The 21,048-nt window shown below is 52.7% G+C and overlaps 1 protein-coding gene and 1 long non-coding RNA gene across 26 annotated transcripts in view; one reads left to right on the top strand and one right to left on the bottom strand.

Moving 5' to 3' along the window:
- The window catches only part of ELN (elastin), a 32,225-nt gene extending 23,069 nt beyond the window's left edge, over positions 1–9,156 (top strand). For 10 of the 24 annotated variants that reach the window (XM_070567741.1, XM_070567740.1, XM_070567743.1 and 7 more), the window contains 13 exons: positions 674–745; positions 829–888; positions 1,464–1,568; positions 2,254–2,292; positions 3,681–3,752; positions 3,837–3,884; positions 4,141–4,230; positions 4,927–4,965; positions 5,176–5,229; positions 5,612–5,656; positions 6,059–6,088; positions 6,664–6,714; positions 8,144–9,156. In XM_070567741.1, coding sequence (XP_070423842.1) covers positions 674–745; positions 829–888; positions 1,464–1,568; positions 2,254–2,292; positions 3,681–3,752; positions 3,837–3,884; positions 4,141–4,230; positions 4,927–4,965; positions 5,176–5,229; positions 5,612–5,656; positions 6,059–6,088; positions 6,664–6,714; positions 8,144–8,187 — 749 coding nt within the window. In that variant the 3' untranslated portion in view covers positions 8,188–9,156. The remainder of the gene's footprint in view (positions 1–673; positions 746–828; positions 889–1,463; positions 1,569–2,253; positions 2,293–3,680; positions 3,753–3,836; positions 3,885–4,140; positions 4,231–4,926; positions 4,966–5,175; positions 5,230–5,611; positions 5,657–6,058; positions 6,089–6,663; positions 6,715–8,143) is intronic. The other 14 variants (XM_070567746.1, XM_070567742.1, XM_070567749.1 and 11 more) reach the window with 3 other exon arrangements.
- LOC139074857 (uncharacterized) lies at positions 264–20,928 on the bottom strand. Of its 2 annotated transcripts, none has more exons than XR_011524716.1 (6): positions 20,748–20,928; positions 19,267–19,458; positions 11,880–12,037; positions 11,113–11,185; positions 3,109–3,281; positions 264–1,993 (listed from the first exon to the last, which is right to left on the bottom strand). It is a non-coding gene; the product is annotated as an uncharacterized lncRNA (long non-coding RNA). The 2 variants fall into 2 exon arrangements; XR_011524715.1 differs by lacking the exon at positions 20,748–20,928 and adding an exon at positions 5,156–5,317.
- Between the last annotated feature and the right edge of the window lie 120 nt (positions 20,929–21,048).

Raw genomic sequence — 21,048 nt, forward strand, 5'->3', positions numbered from 1 at the left:
CTGGCAGCCCCAGGCACCCCCCTCTTCCTGGAAAAGGCAAATTGGCAGCTCCACTCCAGAGCCCGCCTCTGTGCCAGGCCCTGGGTGAGGGCTCTGCACGCCTTGGCTTCAGGGACCCACGAGCAGCAAGAATCAGATCAGAAAACCTAGGGCTTCTGGCCAGAGAAATCTTAACCCGGGGTCCGCTGACCCCCAAACCCATCTATGACAAACAGCCCTTTTTTATAAAACTACCATTTGCTGAGGTAATTCTTACACCAGCCTCATGAATTGGTACCTTTATTCCCATTTTACAGCTGTGGAAACTGAGGTTAAGTCACTCACCCACAGTCACACAGCCAGACGGTGGCTGAGCCGAGCTCAGAGCCAGGTCTGCCTGTCCTGCCAGCTCCTTTCACTACGTCACTCTGCCTCCATCCCCCTCCGAGGGGTCCTTGTCCCTCCGAAGGCTGAGAACTCCTGATCCTGCACACACCTTGTGTTAGGGAAGAGGACACTGAGGCCCATCAAGGGGAAGTAACTTGTCCAAGGTCACACAGCAAGTCTGTGTCCCGGCTGGGATGAGAACCCAAGGCTCCTGACTCCCAGCCCGCTGCTCTTTCCATCAGCTTCCATTCTCCTTGGTCGGGACTAATTAATTCAGGTTAGGAATGAGCTCCTCTCACTCTTACAGGGTTAGCCCCCGGTGTTGGCGTGGCTCCTGGCGTGGTCCCCGGCATTGGCCTTGGCCCAGGCGGTGTTGCAGGTGAGCTGCCTGAGTAAGTGGGCCTGAGGGGCCTCTGAATCCTCCATGGGGGCCCTCCCTGAACCCCTTCCCTCTCCCCGCAGGAGTAGGGGTCCCGGCTGCAGCTAAAACTCCTGCTCAGGCTGCCGCCAAAGCCCAGTTTTGTGAGTACCCTGCCGCCTTTCTCCCCCGACCTGCCCCCACCCCGAGCCCAGGCTGGTTGACCCAGGCCTGAGCTGAACCCCAGGACATGCAGCCCCTCTGACCCGCCCCACAGCCTCCTCAGATCCCCAAGGCAGCAGGCAGAGGGGTTGCAAGTGCAGACCAGGTATGAAGGATACCCGGGTTCAAGTCCCGGGCCCCATACCAGCTGAGCCACCTCTGAGTTTCCGGTCCTCATGTGTGATGTGTGGGTGCGGACGGCACCTGCCACAGAATGTGGTTAGGAGGATTAAGTGAGCTCATTCAAGAGGGAAGAGCGGGAGGTTAGGCTGAAAACAGCAGTGATGTCCAGTGTGCAGCCCTGAGTGCCAGCCCAGGGAGGGGCTGGACTCGGTAGTCAGTGGGAGTCCTAGGAAGACAATTCTGGTGGCATCACAGGGGGCAGATGAAGGCGAGGAGGCCCCTGTGTGGGTCTGGGCCCCTTCCCTCGGGGCCTGAGTCAGCTCGCTAGGCAGGACACCCCCACAGGGGCATGCTCCCTGCCTGCTGCCACCAGCCCACTGCCCGTCTCCCCCAGGGGCCGGGGCCGGGCTTCCTGCCGGTGTTCCTGGACTCGGAGTTGGTGCTGCTGTTCCCGGACTTGGAGTTGGTGTTGGTGTTCCTGGCGTTGGGGCAGGTGCAGGTGAGGGGCCTTCTAGGAGATGGGCAGGAATGCCCCTGAGTTCAGAGGAGGGAGACCTCCTCTCCTCCCCGCACATCCCCCAGCACCCTCCCTCAGGGGCACGGTACCTTCCCCATTAGGTTCTCCTGGGCAGTTAGAGACAACTGAGGTCACAGACGGAGGGCAGGCCAGGCGAAGGGGGCCCCAGGCTGCCAGATTTCAGGGTTTCTACCTCCTCAGTGGAGGGGTGACAGGGCTTCAAACTGAGAAGAGGCCCACCACCCAGGGAAGAAGGCGGAGGTCCCTGGGGTCAGTAGGCATGGGTGGGCCAGCCTGGCTCCCCTTCAGCAGTACACTGTGGCAAGGGGGCCACCAGGAGTTCCAGCTCTTCACCCAGTGGTTACTGAGCCTGCTCTCTGGCCCGCTTCAGGCAGAGCACACTAGGCCTGGAAGGGACAAGAGAGGACAGATGGAAGGAGCAGCCACAGTTCAGCCCTCAAGCACCCCCAGATCAGAGTGGCAGAGGCATAGTTAGATACTGGAGCTCTCTACCTGGCCGGGTGAGCTCCTGGCTGGGCAACCACAGCTTCTGGGCTTTGAGAGGAGTAAAGAATGCCAAGGAAGTCAGGGAGGGCTCCCTGGAGGAAGCAGAATCCCCAGGTACAGAGCTCAGCTGCTGACCACCCCACTTTTCCCTTTTCCCTAGTACCTGGACCCCTGGCCGCAGCTAAAGCAGCCAAATATGGTGAGTGTGCCCCACACACTGGCCCCCATGGTTGGTTCCCTTGCTGCCTCACCAGCCCTGGAGCCTGCAGCACAGGGCTGGGGTGGTCAGGATGGAAAAAGGCAGTTTCTAGTTCATAGTGACAGTTTAGCAGAGCTGGCTCCGGCCCACCAAATGCCTAGCACGCCTGCAGCCTGGGACAACCAAAACATCCCTCGTATTTCCAGCCCACCTGGGGGCAGTGCCACCACGTTCCCTAAGGCCCCTCTGGCTCTGGCAGTTTCAAGGGACCCGAGGCCAGGGAGCGGCCAAGGCTGCTGTCAGTGGGTGGCTTCTGCCTCCTCACCAGCAGACTGGTGACTGCTGGCCTGGGGCCCCAGCCCCCTGCCCGCCTACCTGTCTGCATGGCTGCACCCGCCATGAGCCATGAGGACGTGGCAGAACGGCCTGCCCCTGCACTTGGCGCTCAGGCAGCTGCCTGGCCAGACCCACACTGTCTGTGGCCCCCAAATTCCTGGCCCCCCGGGAGCTGAGCCGGGGCCTCGGCCAGGGAACCGCCAACCAGCCCTGGCCGGTCCACTTGCAGCCAGTTTCCACTCGGAAAATCCCAGCTTCCTGAGCCCCCACCCCTGGCAGGCCGGTGACCCATGGGCCCCTCTCCTGTTCCTTGCTGGCTGCTCTGCCGGCCTGAGTCTGACAGATGTTGCCAGGGAAACAAAGCAGTTAAAGGTGCCGGCTCCGGAGCCATTTCCTGCCCATGGAACCTCGGGCACATTGTTAACCTCTGCTGTGCCTCAATTTTCTCATCTGCAAAACGGGGATGATAATAGCACCTACCTTTCCTGTTGCAACGAGTGATGGGCAGGCTAGGGCGTGTGGAGAACTGCACACTGAGGTTCCAGAAGGCATTAGCTGTGACTCCTGCTGCTGCTCCTGGCAGCTCTGGACCAGACCGTGGTTCAGAGCTCAGTGATGGTCACAGAGGGCGGGTCCTTTTACTCCTCACAGACCTGTAGGTTTGGGGGGGGGGGTCAGGATCATCATCCCCTTTGGGGAGATGGGGCTCTGGGGGTCAGAGGCCACAGCTGTAACAAGTGGAGAAACCAGGACCTGAACCCAGGGCCATCAGAACGCAAGATGAGTCCTCCAACCTGAGCAGCTTGCAGCCTCCACTGTGGCCACCTGCGGCTCCCAGTCTCGCCCACAGGGAAGGAGAGGAGATGGGCAGGCCAGGACTCAAGGGGGCCCCATTGGTCAGGGCAGAGTCAGGACTCAGACTCAGTTGAGACTCAGACCTCCTTGCATTGGGTCAGTGGCCTCGGCCACCTGTCTATTTGCCCTGTGTCCCTGGGGCAGAAAGACCCCATCCTCCAGAAATGGGGTCTTTCCATCCTCTCCTCTCTCCACAGCACCAGCAGGGGTCGGGGCCCTCGGAGATGCTGGGGCTCTTGCCGGAGTAGGGGTCCCGGGCGGTCTGGCAGGTACGTTGAAACCCCAGGACGGGCTGGGCGAGGAGGGAGACTGACCAGTGGAGAGTCCGTCCCGAGCACTCTCTGTGTCTCCAGGAGCCGGACCTGCTGCCGCCAAAGCTGCTGCCAAAGCTGCCCAGTTTGGTGAGCACTGGGTGGAGGGGGGCCGCTGCCAAGGCCCCAGGGTTTGGGGAGCTCCGACCACGTGCTGTGGAGCACGTATTCCCTGACCTGCCCCTCAGACCCTCCAGGGTGTCACCTCCCCAGGGCCCAGCCCACTTGGGGCCCCACTGCACTCTCTAAGGCCCTGGGAGCTCAGGCTCCACCTGGGTCCTGGGATGACCCCTCCACCCCTCCACCGACAGACCAGCGAGGCATTAACACACAGCTCTTTCCGCAGGCCTCGGGGGAGCCGCGGGACTCGGAGTCCCGGACCTGGGAGTTGCAGGACTTGGGGCTGGTGTTGTCCCAGGGGTTGCAGGCCTGGGAGGTAAGGGGCTGCTCTGGAATCGGTGTGTGCAGCAGTTGTGTGTATGCGTGTGTGTCAGAGAGAGAGAGAGAGAGAGAAAGAGAGTGAGAGGGAGAGCCTGACTTTCTTTCCCACCTTGCCACACCTTGCTCAAGCTGTCCTCTCTGCCTGGACCCCAGCCCCACTTCATCTGCAACTCAAGGCTGTCCTGGGCCCCACCCCTTCTTCAGGCTCCTGCAGCGTTTAGAGAGGGGCTTGAGCAAGCGGATGCCATGGCTGGCCCTTGCCACTGGGCGTCCCAGTCCTCTCCCTCTCCTCTCTCTTTCAACCCACCCGCCCACTTCAACTGGGAGTTCATTAGGACGACGATGGTTATGCCCATTTTCCAGACAAGAAAACCACAGCTTGAAGGGAAATTACTTTCCCAAATTCTCCGCCATCCTGGCAGGCCTTGTGTTGACATTCTACCCTCTCGGGCCATCACTGTGTCTCCATACCGAAAATGGGCCCAAGTCTCTTCCTGTGTGCTCCACAGGACTGGACACACAGTAGGAGCTTAATAAAGACTTTTGGAAAGCTGGATGGGTGGAGGAGGGGTGGAGGGATGGTGGAAGGATGAGTCTGTGGGCAGATGGTAAGTGGGCGAGCAGGTCAGGAGGGAACATGGTGCTGGGAGGGAGGTGACAGCCTGAGCCTTCCTGTTCCCCATCTCCACAGGTGTGTCTCCAGCTGCAGCTGCTAAAGCAGCCAAATATGGTGAGTCACTCCCCGATGCCCTCCCTCTGGCCAGGCCTGTAGGCTGCTTATCCCCTCGTCCCGATCACCCCGACCCCTGGCCCAGGCCTCAGTCCTGCTCCCAGTCCCCCTGAAGGTCTGTCCGGGATGTCCGTGACCCCACAACCCAGAGGGGATGCTCAGGGCCCCTTAAACTGTGCCTTGTCCTCACCCCATCTGCCCTCTTCACAGGTGCCGCTGGCCTTGGAGGTGTCCTAGGGGTCACCAGGCCATTCCCAGGTGCAGGTAGGGGCCATCTCTGCTGTGAAAACCTCAGCTGTGCCCGGGTCTCAAGGAAGCCTGTTGGGCTAGCAGGGGGAATCCTGGAGTTCAGCTAGCACAAGGACACAAGAGAGAGGGTGGAGGGGACAGTCCAGGAAAGGAAACATCCTGGAAAAAGAGACTGGCCTCAGGGTCGGGGGTCTCACCACGGGCCTCAGACACCAGGCTGACAGGCCGAGGCTCCGGGGCCCCATACCAGGATGCCAGGCGGGACATGTTAAGAAAGCCACTCCGGCTATGGGGGAAGTGGGGGTGGGCGGGGAAGGAGGTGGTCCTGGGCAGAGAGGCAAGAGTGAGGAAGTCAAGGTGGGGCCTGCCCCGTGCCAACCCAGAGTCCCTCATGCAGGAGTTGCAGCAAGACCTGGCTTCGGATTGTCTCCCATTTTCCCAGGTATGCCCGGGCTCCCTGCCCCTGGGCCCTGTCCCCGAGCTCTGGCCCAGGCCTTCCTCCTCCTCTGCTTCATCTCAGCTCGGAAGGGCTGAGCCAAGACCCGGGGATGGGCCCCATGACCTCAGATTATGTGAGGCTGGGCCTCCCCTCATCCTTCTCTCCCTCCCTTGCAAGGCCAGGGAGCATCAGCTTTGCCAAAATGCCAGGTTCCAGGTGAGGCAAACTGAGGTGCAGAGGCTGCCAGTCACTTGTCCAAGGCCACACAGTTAGGGAGGCAGAGCCCAGGGCTCCCGACCCCCAAGCCCAGAGCTTGGCCTTCTCAGGCGAGGCCCATGCTGCTAGGAGGGCGTGGCAGGCTCCCCAGGAGTGGGTGCACTCACAGCCCCTCTCCTTGCCTTGCAGGTGCCGGAGCCGGGGGCCTGGGAGTTGGTGGTGAGTCTGCAAGAAGAGGGCACCTAACAGCTGCTGAGGGAGTGGCTACTGCGGCCTGGGCCCTGGGCTGCCCTGTGGCACAGGGGTTGAGGGGAATCACAAGGCTGAAGTTCAGCCCTGGGATGCGGGGACAGGGGGAAAGGATCCCAAGTCCTGGGGCTCCCAGCCTAGCTCTTGACTGGGCACCAGGATTGAGACAAGGAGCTGGGTCCCCCCCGGGCTTAGGGCCTAAGTGGAGAGATTGAAAAGGTCCCACAGAAAAGGGAAGAAACTAAGAGGAGAGCAAGGTGCATTCAAGCAGGTGGTCAGGGAGGCTGAAGCCAGGGGCACGTTAGCTGGAGCTGCAGCCAGGAGGCAAGGCCGGGGTCTGACCGGTGGGAGGGGGTGCCCACAGAGCTGCTCAGACCTCCACAGGCAGGATGGATCTGTGAGGAGCATGGCTGGACAGGAGGGGTCAGGCCAGACAGCGGAGGCAAGGAGGCCTTTGAAACCTGCTGTGACAGGATGGGGGCCGGGATGTACTGGGGGCAGTGGGAAAGCCTGGCCCCTCCCCAATCCCCACCTTCCCTCCACAGGCAAACCTCCCAAGGCCTTCGGAGGGGCCCTGGGAGCCCTGGGATACCCAGGTGAGGAGACATTCAACCCTTGGAAGAGGGCGGGGGAGGGAGGGACAAAGACAGGGGCAGATGGACGGGACCCATTTGCCTGGGCCTGGGAGAGGGGCAGCCCAGCAGGGAATGGGGAGGCTGGGGCCGCTAGACACCTGCCATTCCTTCTTCTCCCTCTGACACAGATGCTCAGAGCTGGGAGAGGGCCCGGGACCCTCCATGCTCACCCAGGCCAGGCCTGGCTCTCCCTGCCCAAGTGCCTTAGCCTGGGTCCATATCTTCTGCAGGGAGGAGCAAAGGGAAAGAGAAGGGATGAGGAGAGAACTCAGAGGGGCAGAGAAAGAGAGAGAATGGAGGAGATGATGGCAGTCCTAGAGTTAGAGAAATCTGAAGGCTGGGCTGGGGGCCCAAGGTGTCCGGGCTGGGCAGGGCGGGCAGAGCCTGCCACCTGGCACAGAGCCACACCCTTGCTCAAAGATACAGACTCGCCTCTGGGAGTGTGTGGGGCAGGCCCCTCCAATGACGCCCAGAGGAGACCCAGAGAGCCCCAGCTCCCCACCAGGGGTTGCTCAGGCTGCGCATTCCCTTTCACACCCATCTACTTCCCACCACAGAAGTTAGGCAGCCGAGGCCAGGGTGGGGAGAGGCAAAGGGGAGGCCAGAGTGACCCTTTCCAGGGTGCCCAGCTCCCAGTCAGCCCCCACCTGATGCTGAGGCACTGCTTTCCAAACACCCAGGACCAGCTTCACAGAGAGACGTCCATCCCTGACCCACTTGGCTGCTCGCTGCCACCAGGTGGCGGTAGTGAGCCACATCTAGCGCTGGCAGGGGTAGGAACCGCACCAGGCCCTACCAGCAGACAATGGTGCCTTGATTGGAAACGGTTTACTAGCCCGTCCCCAAGAGAGGGCGAGGGCAGGAGTCCTGGGTTTGAGTCCCAGTTCAGCCACAGATTGTGGATGTGTAAGACGCTCCCTCTCACTGGGCCTCAGTTTATTTGCCTGATGCCCACTCACGTTTATAGGTCTCTCCTAGGACAGCTATCTCTTCCAGACACTGTCAACTCTCCCTTCACCCCATTTCCCTTGACGGGGGCTGCTCTGAGCCACTCGCTAAAGAATGCCCAGATGCAGTAGACTCGGAGTGTGGAGACCTTGTCCAGGCCTGGCCCTTCGGGACCTGGCCCCATGCCCTTTCTGAGACTTGGTTTCATCACCATATCTCGGGCCCTGCTCCCACCCACCTGCCCGGTGGGAGTTTCTACAACGGAACAGCTCAGAGTTTGGCCTGGGGTCACGGCCAGGCTTCTGGTGCTTCTGGGACCCTCTCTTCCCCACTGTGATGATGTGGGTGCGAGAACAGCTTGGAGCTGGTCAGAGCAGGCAGGGGCCAGAGCAGCAACAGGAGGGGCCAGACTGACTGTGGTGTGTGCCTCCCCCCAACCCAGGTGGAGCCTGCCTGGGGAAAGCCTGTGGCCGGAAGAGAAAGTGAGCTTCCCAGGACCCCTGACTCACGACCTCATCAACGTTGGTGCTACTGCTTGGTGGAGAATGTAAACCCTTTGTGACCCCCCCCAACGCCCCCTCCTAAGTCCCCACCCCGGGAGGGGACAGGGCAGGCCAGGCGGACTTGGAAATCCCCAGGGCAAGGAAACAAGAGAGCGGTGGCCAAGTGGGCCCTGGGAGGCCCCCTACTTCAGAGGCAAGGGGTGGGTGGGCTCAGCCTCCTGCCCCCATCCCCTTCCCACCCAGGAGCTCCCCCTCCACACACTCTCCATCTCCAGGGGAACTTGGTGCTACATGCTGGTGCTCTCATCTTCCTGGGGGAGGGAGGAGGGAAGGGCAGCCCCGGGGGAACCCCCTCCCTGGGGCTCCTCTGAAGATGGTGCGGACATTTCCCGGGCAGTCCCACCTCCCCCTGCCCACCAAGACCCACCTCTGGCTGCGGTCCAGTTGGTACCCAAGCATCGAAAGCCTCAAGCTGGATTCGGTCACACTATCTCTTGGCTCCCTTGCTCCCCTCTCCCCCACCAATCACTATTCCCCATGTCTGGGACACCTTCGTATCAGAAGACTCCTATCGGGAATAGCCCTCTTGCTCTTGTGGAATTCATCCGCCCATCTGTCCATCCGTCCATCCATCCTTGTCCCCACTTGACGGCCCAGCACCACTAGCTGGCTGGGCACCCCCACCGTCAACCTGGTTAACCTGTCATGGCAGCCTGTGCCCTGCCTTCGCCCCACCACACACCCCCCTACACACGGGCCCAAGCCCAGGGTGTGAGGGGCTGTGCCAGCTGGGGTGGCAGGAAACTCCCCCAACCTGGGTGTCCCCCCACGCAGTACTGTATCCCCCGTCCCTCCCTCGAGCCACTGTACTTCAGAGCATTTCCCCCTGCCCTGCCCATCTCTTTGTGTCTCGCTGTGATAGATCAATAAATATTTTATTTTTTGTCCTGGATATTGGAGGATTATTTTTGATTGTTGATGCTCTCTTTTGGTTTACTTTTGTGGTTAACTGAAAAACAATTTTTTTTTCTGATCTGGGGAACTATATCCCCAGTAGAAAATGCATTTTAATCACTTTGGTATAACTTTGGATGAAACATATATCTTTTTAAATAAGAAAAGAGAATTAACTGCTTCAGAAAAGACTAATAAATGAAAACCTTTCAAAGGAAACTGTGTCTTGGCCTCCTTGAGGTTCTCTCATCTGCCTCCAGCTCCCAGCCCCAGTAGGGAACAGGCCTTGGCCTTGTGGAACTGCCACTGTTCAAGCTGTATTTGGGGAGCTGCTTACCAAGATCTCCTGCCCTTGGCTTCTGGCACATCAATGCTTCTCAAGTTCAGCTTGTCTTTTAACAATGAAAGCCCCTTGGTAGAGAAAGCAGGACCAGCCAGGCCCACACGCACCAGCCCAAGGTGCCTTCCTCCATGGAGGTGGGCTCACCCACCAGCCACACCTTCCCCTGTCCTCTCGCCCCTTAGGTCTGAGACCTTGAGCACAGGGCCTGGTGGGTGGCCTCCAGACACTGAGGGTGCAGCTGGAGGGGTGGAAGAAATGAAAGTGACCCTTCTGTCCAGACCAAACCCTTGGCCTTGGGGAACAGCCATGCAGAGAGGAGAGAAATGGCCCCATCTATGAAAACCAGAAGATGTTTCCCTCTGAACCATCCCCTCCAAGGAAGACCTCCTCCTACACATGGCACTGCTCCACTTCTTTATAAAATGTAACACTGAAATCCTGCAGGTGGCACTGGAGACTCACTGCCACCCTTAGATGCACGCGTCCCCAGGGCCATCTCCTTCCCCTCTGGGCCAGAAATCTACCTGGAGCCCACAGCTCCCTTCTAGACCATGCCCTGGCTACCATATTCTAGAATTCCCTCCCCAAACTACCAAGTCCACTTCCAAGGCCCAAATGGCCTCTGCCTACATCTGTCCTCCTGAGAGGGAACCCCATGGCCAGCGGCACACCTCTAAGCCAGCAGGCTGGCGAGGGAGCTGTCTGCTGGGAGTGTGGGTAGAGTCTGCTGGGCAGACTGGAGTATCTGGGCATTTGCTTGTGAGCACCTCACAGTGCCAGAAGGAAGTGGGATGGAAAGAGAAAGGGATGGAGACGATGCTCAGGAGAGCTTCCCAGAGGACAGTGAGCACAAAGAGCAACATCCCAGGCAAAGAATAGAGTCGGGGAGGGGGCGGGGGGGGGGGGGGTGGGGGGGCGGGGGGGGGGGCGGGGGCGGGCCTTGCAGGCTGGGAGAGCAGCTGTGAAGGCCCAGCCACCAGGACAGTAAGAAGCGCCCGGTAGAAGGGGGCAGAGCGGAGGGAAGATGCAGGAAAGCTCAGAAGCAGGTACAGAGCAGGTTCATGGAGACCCATAAGGGGGCGGCTGTGACAGAGAGGAGCAACAGCCTGCCCCGGAGTCATGGCAAAGGAGATTCATTCTTTCATTTATTCATTCACCAAAAATATCCCTTCCTGTTCTCTCCTCAGCTCTCCAGCCTCCAAAAGTTGGCCAGCCCCAGCCTTCTGCTTCTCATAGTTCACAGCTTTAAATACCACCTATGCACTGGCAACTCGGACAGCTACAGGACAGACCTCTCCCCTGAGCTCCACACCGGCACGGCCAAGGCCAATTCTCAACATCTCCACCTGGACGTCTCCCAGACATCCCTGCGTAGCGTGGGCTCCCTCCTCTCCAACAGAACATGCTTCCTCCCCGCCTTCCCCATCCCAGGAAACGGCAGCTCCAGGGGTTCAGGCCAGCAGCTTTGGAGCCATCTCCAACTCCTCTCCTCCCACTCCCCACCTCAGACTCTCCAGCGAATCCTGCAGCACACCCTTCAGAAGACACCCAGGGTCCAGCCATTCCTCACAGCCTCCAGGGGCCGTGCCCTGCTCCACCCGCGGCTCTTACCTGGATTGGGACGTGGCTTCCTACCTGCTCGGCTCCCCTTCAGCCTTCTCTCCATGCAGCAGCCAAAGCAATCCTTTGAAAACGTAAGTCAGCTCAGGTCACACGGCGGCTCAGAATCCTGCAACAGCTCCCCTCTGGCTCAGGGCCAAAGCCAGAGGCTTTCAGTGGCCTAGAAGCCCCTCCCTGAGCTGCACCAGCTGTTCTGACCTCACATCCCGCTACCTGGCCTCCGCCAGGCCCTCTTCTTTTTCCTTGCGGGTGGCAGGCCACTGCCATGCAGGCCTCCATGCCTGCTGTCGCTCCTGCCCAGGATGTTCTCCCTCAGCCATCAAGGTGCTTGGCTCCCTCATCTCCTCGGTTCTTGGCTCTAATGTCACCTTCTCAGGAGGTCCCTGAGAAATTGCAAACTGTGCCCTCCTCCTCATGCAGCATTCCCTCACCTGCCCCTGCCTTCCTTCTCGCCAGAGCGCCTGGCACCCTGGGCATAGTAACTTCCCTTCTTTGTTCACTGTCTCACTCTCCACAACAGACTGTGAGCTCCCTGAGAACAGACACTGTTTTAAGAACAAAATAGAGGAACTCCCCCCTTTCATTAATTTCACACTCTGGGAGAGAGATGTAAGCAAACATGCTAGGATGATAATACCCTCAAAGGTATCCAGGCCAAATCCCAGGAACCTCGTAAAGATCCCGGTATCAGTCTGCATGGGCTGCCACAGCAAAGGACCACACACTGGGGGCTGAACAGCAGAAAATTATTGTCTCACTGTTCTGGAGCTGGAAGTCCGAAATCAAGGTGCTGGCAGGGCTGGTTCCTTCTGAGCCTCTCTCCTTGGCTTGTAGATGGCCGCCTTCTCCTCGTGTCCTCACATGGTCTTCCCTCCGTGCGTGTCTGTGTCCTAATCTCCTCTTTTTATAAGGACACCTGTCATATTGGATTAGGGCCCATTCTAATGACCTCATTTTGACCTAATTGCCTCTTTAAAGACTCTATCTCCAAACAGTCACATTCTGAGGTCCTGGGGGGTTAGGACTTCAACATATGAATTTCAGGGAGGGATGCAATTCAGCCCATAACAGAACCTTATATGGAAAGAGTCTTTGCAGAGGTGATTAGGTTAAAGATCTTGAGATGGGGAGATTATCCTGGTGGGCGCTAAATGCCATGACAAGCATCCTTATGAGAAGTTGGAAGAATCGTATGCCAACAAATCGGGTAACCTACAAGAAATGGATAAATTCCTAAAAACACACAACCTGAATCATGAAGAAACAGAAAATCTTAACAGATGAATAAGCCAGGAAATTGAATCAGAAATCAAAAATCTCCTAAAAAAGAAAAGCCAGGACCAGATGGCTTCACCGATGAATTCTACCAAACATTTAAAGAAGAATTAACACCAACCATCCTGAAACGCTCCCCAAAAATTGAAGCAGAGGGAACCCTTCCAAGTTCATTCCAAGAGGCCAGCATTACCCTGATACCAAAGTCAGACAAAGATACTACAAGAAGAGAAGTGACATCAGCAAGATGGCGGAATAGGAGGTCTTCATCCTATGTCCCCCCAACAGAAACAATCTTAAAATTCAGATGGAACCACAAAGGACTCTGAATAGCCAAAGCAATCTTGAGCAGGAAGAACAAAGCTGGAGGCATCACACTTCCTAATTTCAAAATATATTACAAAGCTACAGTAATAAAAGCAGACACAAAAGACAAATGGAACAGAATAGAGAGTCCACAAATAAATCCAAGCATTTACAATCAACTTATCTTCGACAAGTGTATCAAAAACACACAAGGGGGTCAGGATAGTCTCCTTAATAAATGGTGCTGGAAAAACTGGATACCCAGATGCAGAAGAATGAAATTGGACCTTTATCTCACACCATACACAAAAATAAACTCAAAATAGATTAAAGACAACCATTAGACCTGAAACTGTAAAACTATTAGAAGAAAACATAGGGAAAAAGCTTCTTTTTTGTTTGTATGTTGGTTTTTTCGTTTTTTGCTTTTTCTCCCCAAATCCCCCCAGTACGTAGTTCTATATTTTAGTTGTGGGTCCTTCTAGTTGTGGCACGTGCGACGCTGCCTCAACATGGCCTGATAAGCGGTGCCATGTCCGCACCCAGGATCCAAACTGTGGAAACCCTAGACCACTGAAGCAGAGCGCGCAAACTTAACTACTCGGCCACGGGGCCTGCCCCAGGAAAAAGCTTCTTGACATTGGTCTGGGCAATGATTCTTTTGGATACAACCCCAGAAGCAGAGACAAGAAAAGAAAAAATAGACAAGTAGGATTGCATCAAATGAAAAAGCTTCTGCACAGCAAAGGAAACAATCAACAGAATGAAGAGATAACCTATGGAATGGGAGAAAATATTTGCAAACCACGCATTTGATATAGGTTAATATTCGAAATACAAAAGGAATTCAAACAACTCAATAGCAAAAAAAATAACCTTTAAAATGGGCAAAGAACCCAAATAGACATTTCTCAAAGGAAGACATACAAATGGCCAACATGTACATGAAAAGGTGCTCAGCATCACCAATCACCAGGTAATGCAAATGTAAATCAAAACCACAATGAGATATCACCTCACAGCTCTTAGAATGGCTATTATTAAAAAACAAAAGATAGCAAGTGGTGGAGAGGATGTGGAGAAAAGGGAAACTTTATACACCGTTGGTGGGAAGGTAAATTGAAACAGCCATTATGGAAAATACTACAAGTGTTCCTCAAAAAATTAAAAATAGAACTACCATATGATCCCTCAATCCTACTTCTGGTATGCCTCCAAAGGAAATGAAATCAGTGTCTGGAAGAGAGAACTGCATTTCCATATGTATTGCAGCATTGTCCACAATGGCCAAGATATGGAAACAACCTAAGTATCCAACAACAGATGAATAGATTAAGAAAATGTATTATATATATACAACGGGATATTATTCAGCCTTAAAAAAGAAGGAAATCCGGCCATTTGCAACAACATGGATGAAGCTGGAGGACGTTATACTAAGTAAAATAAACCAGACAGAGAAAGACAAATATTGCATGATATCACTTATACGTGGCATCCAAAAAAGTCAAACTAATAGAAGCAGAAAGTAGAAAGGTGGTTGCCAGGGGCTGGGGGGTGGGGGAAATCGGGAGATGTTAGTCAAAGCGTACGAAGTTTCAGTTATGTAGGATGAATAAGTTCTGGAGATCTAAGGTACAACATGATGACTATAGTTAATGATAATGTATTGTATACTGCAAATTTTCTATGAGAGTAGACCTCAAGTGTTCTCACCACAAAAAAAGGTAACTATGTCAGGTGATTGTTATGTTTATTACCTTGATTGTGGTAATCATTTCACAACATATGTATGTGTTAAAACATCATATTATACAACTGTATATGATTTTTATTTGTTAATTGTACCTCAAAAAAACTGGAAATTTTAATTGATTAATTGATTGATTTTGAGAGGAAAGAAAAGAAAACTACAGATCAATATCCCTGATGAATACTGATGCAAAAATCCTCAACAAAATACTAGCAAACTGAATATAATAGCATATTAAAAGGATTACGTACCATGACTAAATGGGATTTATTCCTGGAAGGCAAGGATGGTTCAATGTATAAAAATCAATCAATATAATACACCGCACTAACAGAATGAAGAACAGAAATCACATGATCATCTCAACAGATGCAGAAAAGCATTTGACAAGATTCAATACCTTTTCATGATAAAAAACCACTCAACAAACTAGGACTAGAAGGAAACTACCTCAACATAATAAAGGCCATATACAACAAGCCCACAGCCAACATCATACTCAATGGCAAAAGACTGAAAGTTCTCCCTCCAAGATCAAGAGTATAACAAGGATGCCCACTCTTACCACTTTTACTCAATATAGCATTGGAGGCCATAGCCAGAACAACTAGCCAAGAAAAATAAATAAAAAGCATCCAAACTGGAAATAAGTAAAATTATCTCTGTTTGCAGATGACGTGATCTTATAGGTAGAAAATCCTAAAGATTACACACACACACACACAAACCTGTTAGAACTAATAAATGAATTCAGCAAAGTTGCAGGATATAAACCTAACAGCAAAAAATCAGTTGCCAATAAAACTGAAAAAGCATAAAATAATAAAATAAATTTTAAAATTAAAATTTTAATTAATTATTTAAATAAATTATTAATAAATAAAAATAAATTAATTATAAATAATAATAGTAAATGAATAAAATTAATTTTTTAGTGTATCGTGTTTCTGTACACTAACAAGGAACAATCCAAAAAGGATATTAAGAAAATAATTCCAGGGAATGGCCCAGTAGTGTTGTGGTTAAATTCACACACTCTGTTTCAGCAGCCTGGGGTTTGTGGGTTTAGATCCCGGGCACAGACCTACACACCACTCATGAAGCCATGCTGTGGCGGTGTCCCACATACAAAATAGAGGAAGACTGGCACAGATGTTAGCTCAGCGACAATCTTCCTCAAGCAAAAAGAGGAAGATTGGCAATGGATATTAGCTCAGAGCCAATCTATCTCACAAAAAAAAAGAAAGAAAACAATTCCAGAGCCAGCCCTGATGGTCTAGTGGTTAAAGTTCAGTTCTCTCACCATGTCAGGGGCCCGACTTCATTTCCCAGTCACAGAACCATGCTGCCTGTCTGTCAGCTGCCATCCTGTGGCAGCAGCTCACACAGAAGAACTAGAAGGACCTACAGCTGGGACATACAACCATGTACCGGGGCTTTGGGAGAGGAAAAAAAAAAAGAGGAAGATTGGCAACAGATGTTAGCTCAGGGCGAATCCTTCTCTTCAAAAAAACAAAAAACAATTCCATTTACAATAATGTCAAAAAGAATAAAATACTTAGAAATAAGGAAGGAGGTGAAACTTGTACATTGAAAACTACAAAACATTGCTGAAAGAAATTAAAGAAGACAAAAATATATGGAAAGGTCCCATATTCATGGAATGAAAGACTTAATATTGTTAAGACGTCCAACTACTCAAAGCCATCTACAGATTCAATATAATCCCTATCAAAATCCCAATGGCATCTTTTGCAGAAATAGAAAAATTCATCCTAGAATTCATACAAAATCTCAAGGGACCTTGAATAGCCAAAAAAATTTTGAAAAAGAAGAATAATGTTGGAGGACTCAGCCTTCCTGATTTCAAAAAATATTACAAATCTACAGTAATCCGAACAATGTGGTACTGGCATAAAGACAGACAAATAGACTAAAGGAATAGAATGGAGAGCCCAGAAATAAACTCTCACGTATTTGCTAAGAGATCTTGGACAAAACCACTCAATGGAGAAAGGACAGTCTCTTCAATAATGGTGTTGGGAAAACTGGATATCCACATGCAAGAGAAAAAGCTGGACCCTTATCTTACACCATACACAAAAATTAACTCAAAATGGATTAAAGATTTAAACATGAGACTCAAAACTATGAGTTTCTTCTAGGAAACTTCTACATTTACCAGAAAAAAACATAGGGAAAAACATCATGACATTGGACTTGGTGATGATTTCTTAGCTAAGACACCAAAGCACAGGCAACAAAAGAAAAAAAGACAAATGAGATTGCATTAAACTTAAAACTTTTGTGCATCAATCAACAGAATGAAAAGACAACCTACAGAGTGGGAGAAAATATTTGCAAATCACATATATGATAAAGGGTTAATATTCAGAATACATAAAGAACTCCTACAACTCAACAACAAAAAATCAAATAACCAGATTAAAAAATGGGCAAAGGACTGGAACAGACATTTTCCCAAAGATGATATGCGAATGGCTAACAAGCATATGAAAAGATGACCATCACTAATCATCAGGGAAATGCAAATCAAAACCACAGTGAGATATGACCTCACACCCATTGGGACAGCTACTATCAAAAAAGCAGAAAAGAGCAAGTGTCAGCGAGGATGCGGAGAAATTGGAACCCTTGTGCACTGTTGGGAATGTAAAATGTTACAGCCACTGTGGAAAACTGTATGGAGAGTCCTCAAAAAATTCAAAATAGAACTTTGACATGATCCAGCCATCCCACTTCTGTGTATATGCCCAAAAGAATTGAAAGCTGGGTTGCTAAGAGATATTTGCACACCCATGTTCATAACAGCGCTATTCACACTAGCCAAGAGGTGGAAGAAACCTAAATGTGCATGGACGGATGAATGGATAAACAAATTGTGATACACACACACAATGGAATATTATTCTGTCTTAAAAGGAAGGAAATCCTGTCACACGCTGCAACATGGTTGAACCTAGAGGACACTGCTGAGTGAAATAAGCCAGTCACAAAACAAACACTGTGCGATTCCACTTATAGGAAGTATCTAAAGGAGTCAGATCCATAGGGACAGAAAGCTGAATGAAGGCCACCAAGGGCTGAGGGAGGGGAAGAAGGGAGCTGTTGTTAATGGGAACAGAGTTTGGGGTCTGCAAGATGAAAAAGTTCTGGAGATCCGTTGCACAACAGTGTGAATGTACTTAACACTGTTGAAATGGACACTTAAAAATGGCTAAGACGGTAAATTTATATTATGTGTTTTTTACCTCAATTTTGAGAAAAGAAGAAGAAGCTGGAAGAGGAAAAGAACTGATTCTCTTCTAGGGCCTCCGGAAGGAGTGTGGCCCTTGATTTCGGTCCGGAGAAACAGACTCAGGACTTCTGTGCTCCGGAACCGTGAGAAAGTTAATTTCTGTCATTTTACACCACCAAGTCTGTGGTAATTCGTTATGGCAGCCACAGGAAACTAACGGAGTGAATAAATGATTAACTGCCAGGTCAGGCGAATCAGTGCTACGAAGATTTAAAGCCAGAGAGGGAGACAGAGGGTAACAAAGAACTTTAGGTTACTTGGGATGGTTGGGCCCCTGACCTCAGGTCAAAGACCTGTCATAGGCACATGCCTGGGGAGTCCGAGCCGCAGAGAGGTGAACCACGGTGCCCCAGAGCGAGCAAGGAGGGAAGAGAGAAGGGCAAAGAAGCAGCCGGGGGCTAGGTCGATGAAGTAAAGGCTTTAGGTTGAAAGCAAGGAAATGTTGCACGTTGACCCACGTGTTCAGAGGCTCTGAAGGGCAACAGGGGGACTGGCCTCAGGGGCTGTTGCACTCTCCGCCCAGCTAGACTAGCGAGGAGGGAGGAGTGGTGGAATTCTGGACATACTTTGTACAGAGAGCAATAGGATTTGCCAGTGGATCAGACACAAGGAGTAGGGAGAGAGGATAAGGGAAGTGTGGGACGCCTGCAAGCGTGGCCTGAACCACTCGATGACCGAGGCGTCACTGACTGAGATGAGAACCACTTGGGGAGGAGCTGATCTGGGCACAAATCAAAAGCTCTGCCCTGGATGCGTTAAGTTTGTGGTGCCCATTTGCCATCCAAGTGAAGATGCCAAGCAGAATTTGGGTCCTCGCGTCTGTAGTTCAAGGAGAGGGTGGAGGAGTGGCTGAGCCACGGGATGGGTGAGGTCACCCAGAGTGGGCGAGGAGGAGACAGACTGAGTCCGACAGCAGGGGTCCCGTGATGCTGGCTGTCTTTCCATGCCTAGGCTCGGGCAGCTCGGGCTCTGGACCCTGCCCTGGGGAACAATCTTGGGCTCATCCTGTGACAGTGTCCCACAGAGCCTCTAACTTCTCACCAACTTGTGTTCAGCCAGGCACCAACTTGGCGAGTTGGGACAAACCCTAATCATTGACCCGGGGTAAGCGAGCCTTCCCCGACAAGAGCTCTGGCCCCCTTTTCTAGAAAACTTCACGAATCCCATCAGTCAAAGATTTTTGAGCAAACATCATATATATATTTGCCACTTGGATGATAAATGGGCACCTAAAACTTAACACACCCAAGCCAGAGCTCTTAATTTGCACCCAAATTAAGTTTCGTGCCCCAACACACACACATAGACACATTCACTTATCAATTATACACTTACATACTTGACAATACAAATAAAATGTTTATCACAGAACAATGCAAAAACAGAGTTTAAGAAGAATGCTCTAAAAATGGGATAAGCAATACTGGAATGATTTCATTTATGAAAAGTACAAAATTCCTTTTCTGTTTTCAGTCAATAAAAGACTTAATACCTTGTATGTGCGAAGTGGCTGGATAGTCAGGTCTGATGAGCCGGTCACTGGGTTTGCAGGGAAGTGTGGCTAACAAGAAGCTCCTACTTGAGATGGAGGGGACAGCTCTGCCTTTCTGCTCATCTTGCAGTATCAGCATGGCCCTCAACCTCTGCTTTCTTTTTGGGAATCTTTTGCAGCGACGAATCGATTCTGTGAGGGTTCGTTTTGTTAAACCTGGGTAATATTCAGCTAATGGGGCACAGGCCCACGGCCCCCCAGGTCCCATCTGCATCCCTCTGCATCCTGCACTGTGGCCCTCTCCTATGGGGGCCTCTCCCAGGCCCTGTCACCCTGGAGTGGTAACTGCGGCCACCCAGAGACTGTGCCTGTCCTCATTCCCTCCCCTTTTACATTGTAAAATCCCTTTTATTAAACTCTCCTCAATAATCCCCACTGAGCGCTCCTGTTTCCTGCCAGGACCCTGCCTGATCTATACCCTATGGGAAAGCAACAAGCAGAAACGTTGCTGGACAGCCTCTGAGGACCTCCGCGCCTCCTTGGGAAACTACTGTAAGTGCCCTGGGACCATCGGACTGACCAGCGTCAATCTGAATATTAAGCATTTTAAAAGCCTAGCTTCTTTCGTATTAGAAATAAAAATTCCAGGATGAGCCTGGCAGCACACCAGTTAAGTTTGCACATTCTGCTTCAGCAGCCCGGGGTTCACCAGTTTGGATCCTGGGTGTGGACCTATGCACCACTTATCAAGCCATGCTGTGGCAGGCATCTCACATATAAAGTACAGGAAGATGGGCTTGGATGTTAGCTCAGGGCTAATCTTCCTCAAAATAAATAAATAAATAATAAAAATTCCAACATTTTGTTCCCTCCCCCAAGTAATTGTTGTGCACCCAGGGTGAGCACCCCTCCCTTGCATGCCGCTGGCCATAGCCCTTGCTAGAGACGTCTCCACAAATGTGCCGGCTCGAGCTGGACTCTGGGCAGCTCTGCCCCTTGTTCACTGGGTACATCTGGGCATGGGTCAACCTCTCTGATCATAGCTTCCCAAGCAGCGGATGAAGTGGGAGGGCGGGTCTACGGGACATGGGGTCACCCTTGCCCAGGTCCAGCATTCTAGGACTCTCTCCCTCTAAGCAGGGTGCCGACCCTTCCACAGTGCTGGCCAGGGCACCTGTGCTAGGGACCAGCCCAATGCCTCTGGCCACCTCACCCAGCCAAAACCCTGTTCAGCTGTGCCGCTTCCTGAACCCTGGGCAGGGCAGCGCCAGCTCCAGGTCTCCAGGACTGGGAAGAGCAACCCCCTGAGCACGTCTCTCACAGCCTGGCAGAGGTTCACTCTTCCCCGGGGGCCTGCTCCTTAAGGGTCCTGCCTAGCCGGTGAGGGCCTGAGACGTGGACCAACGCCCAGGCCTGCCCTCACTGCAGGCCTCAAACACGGGGGAGGGGACGCGGCCGGCGCCCCTCCCCAAGATGACCACCTCAGTCCGAAGGGCCCACAACGTCTCCTCCAGCTCAGGTCCGTTCCTGGGCCTCCAGCTGGCTAGGGTCAGAAGGGCTCCCCGCGGGGAAACTGAGGCCCCTTCTCCGGGCTTCTGCATCCCCCTAGGCTGCAGCATCAGAACATGCACCCCTCAGATGCCGCAGTGTCGGGTTCACGCGTCTGCGCGCCGCGGGGCCCAGCTCGCAGAAAGATGAATGAAAGGCGGGGCGGGCGGGGCGGGCGGGGCGGCGCGGGGGGCGGGGCCGCCGAGGGTGTGGGGCGGGGCCGCGCAGGGCAGC

The sequence above is a fragment of the Equus przewalskii genome, chromosome 12 (assembly GCF_037783145.1).
Source record: "Equus przewalskii isolate Varuska chromosome 12, EquPr2, whole genome shotgun sequence".
NCBI classification, from domain to species: Eukaryota; Metazoa; Chordata; class Mammalia; order Perissodactyla; family Equidae; genus Equus; species Equus przewalskii.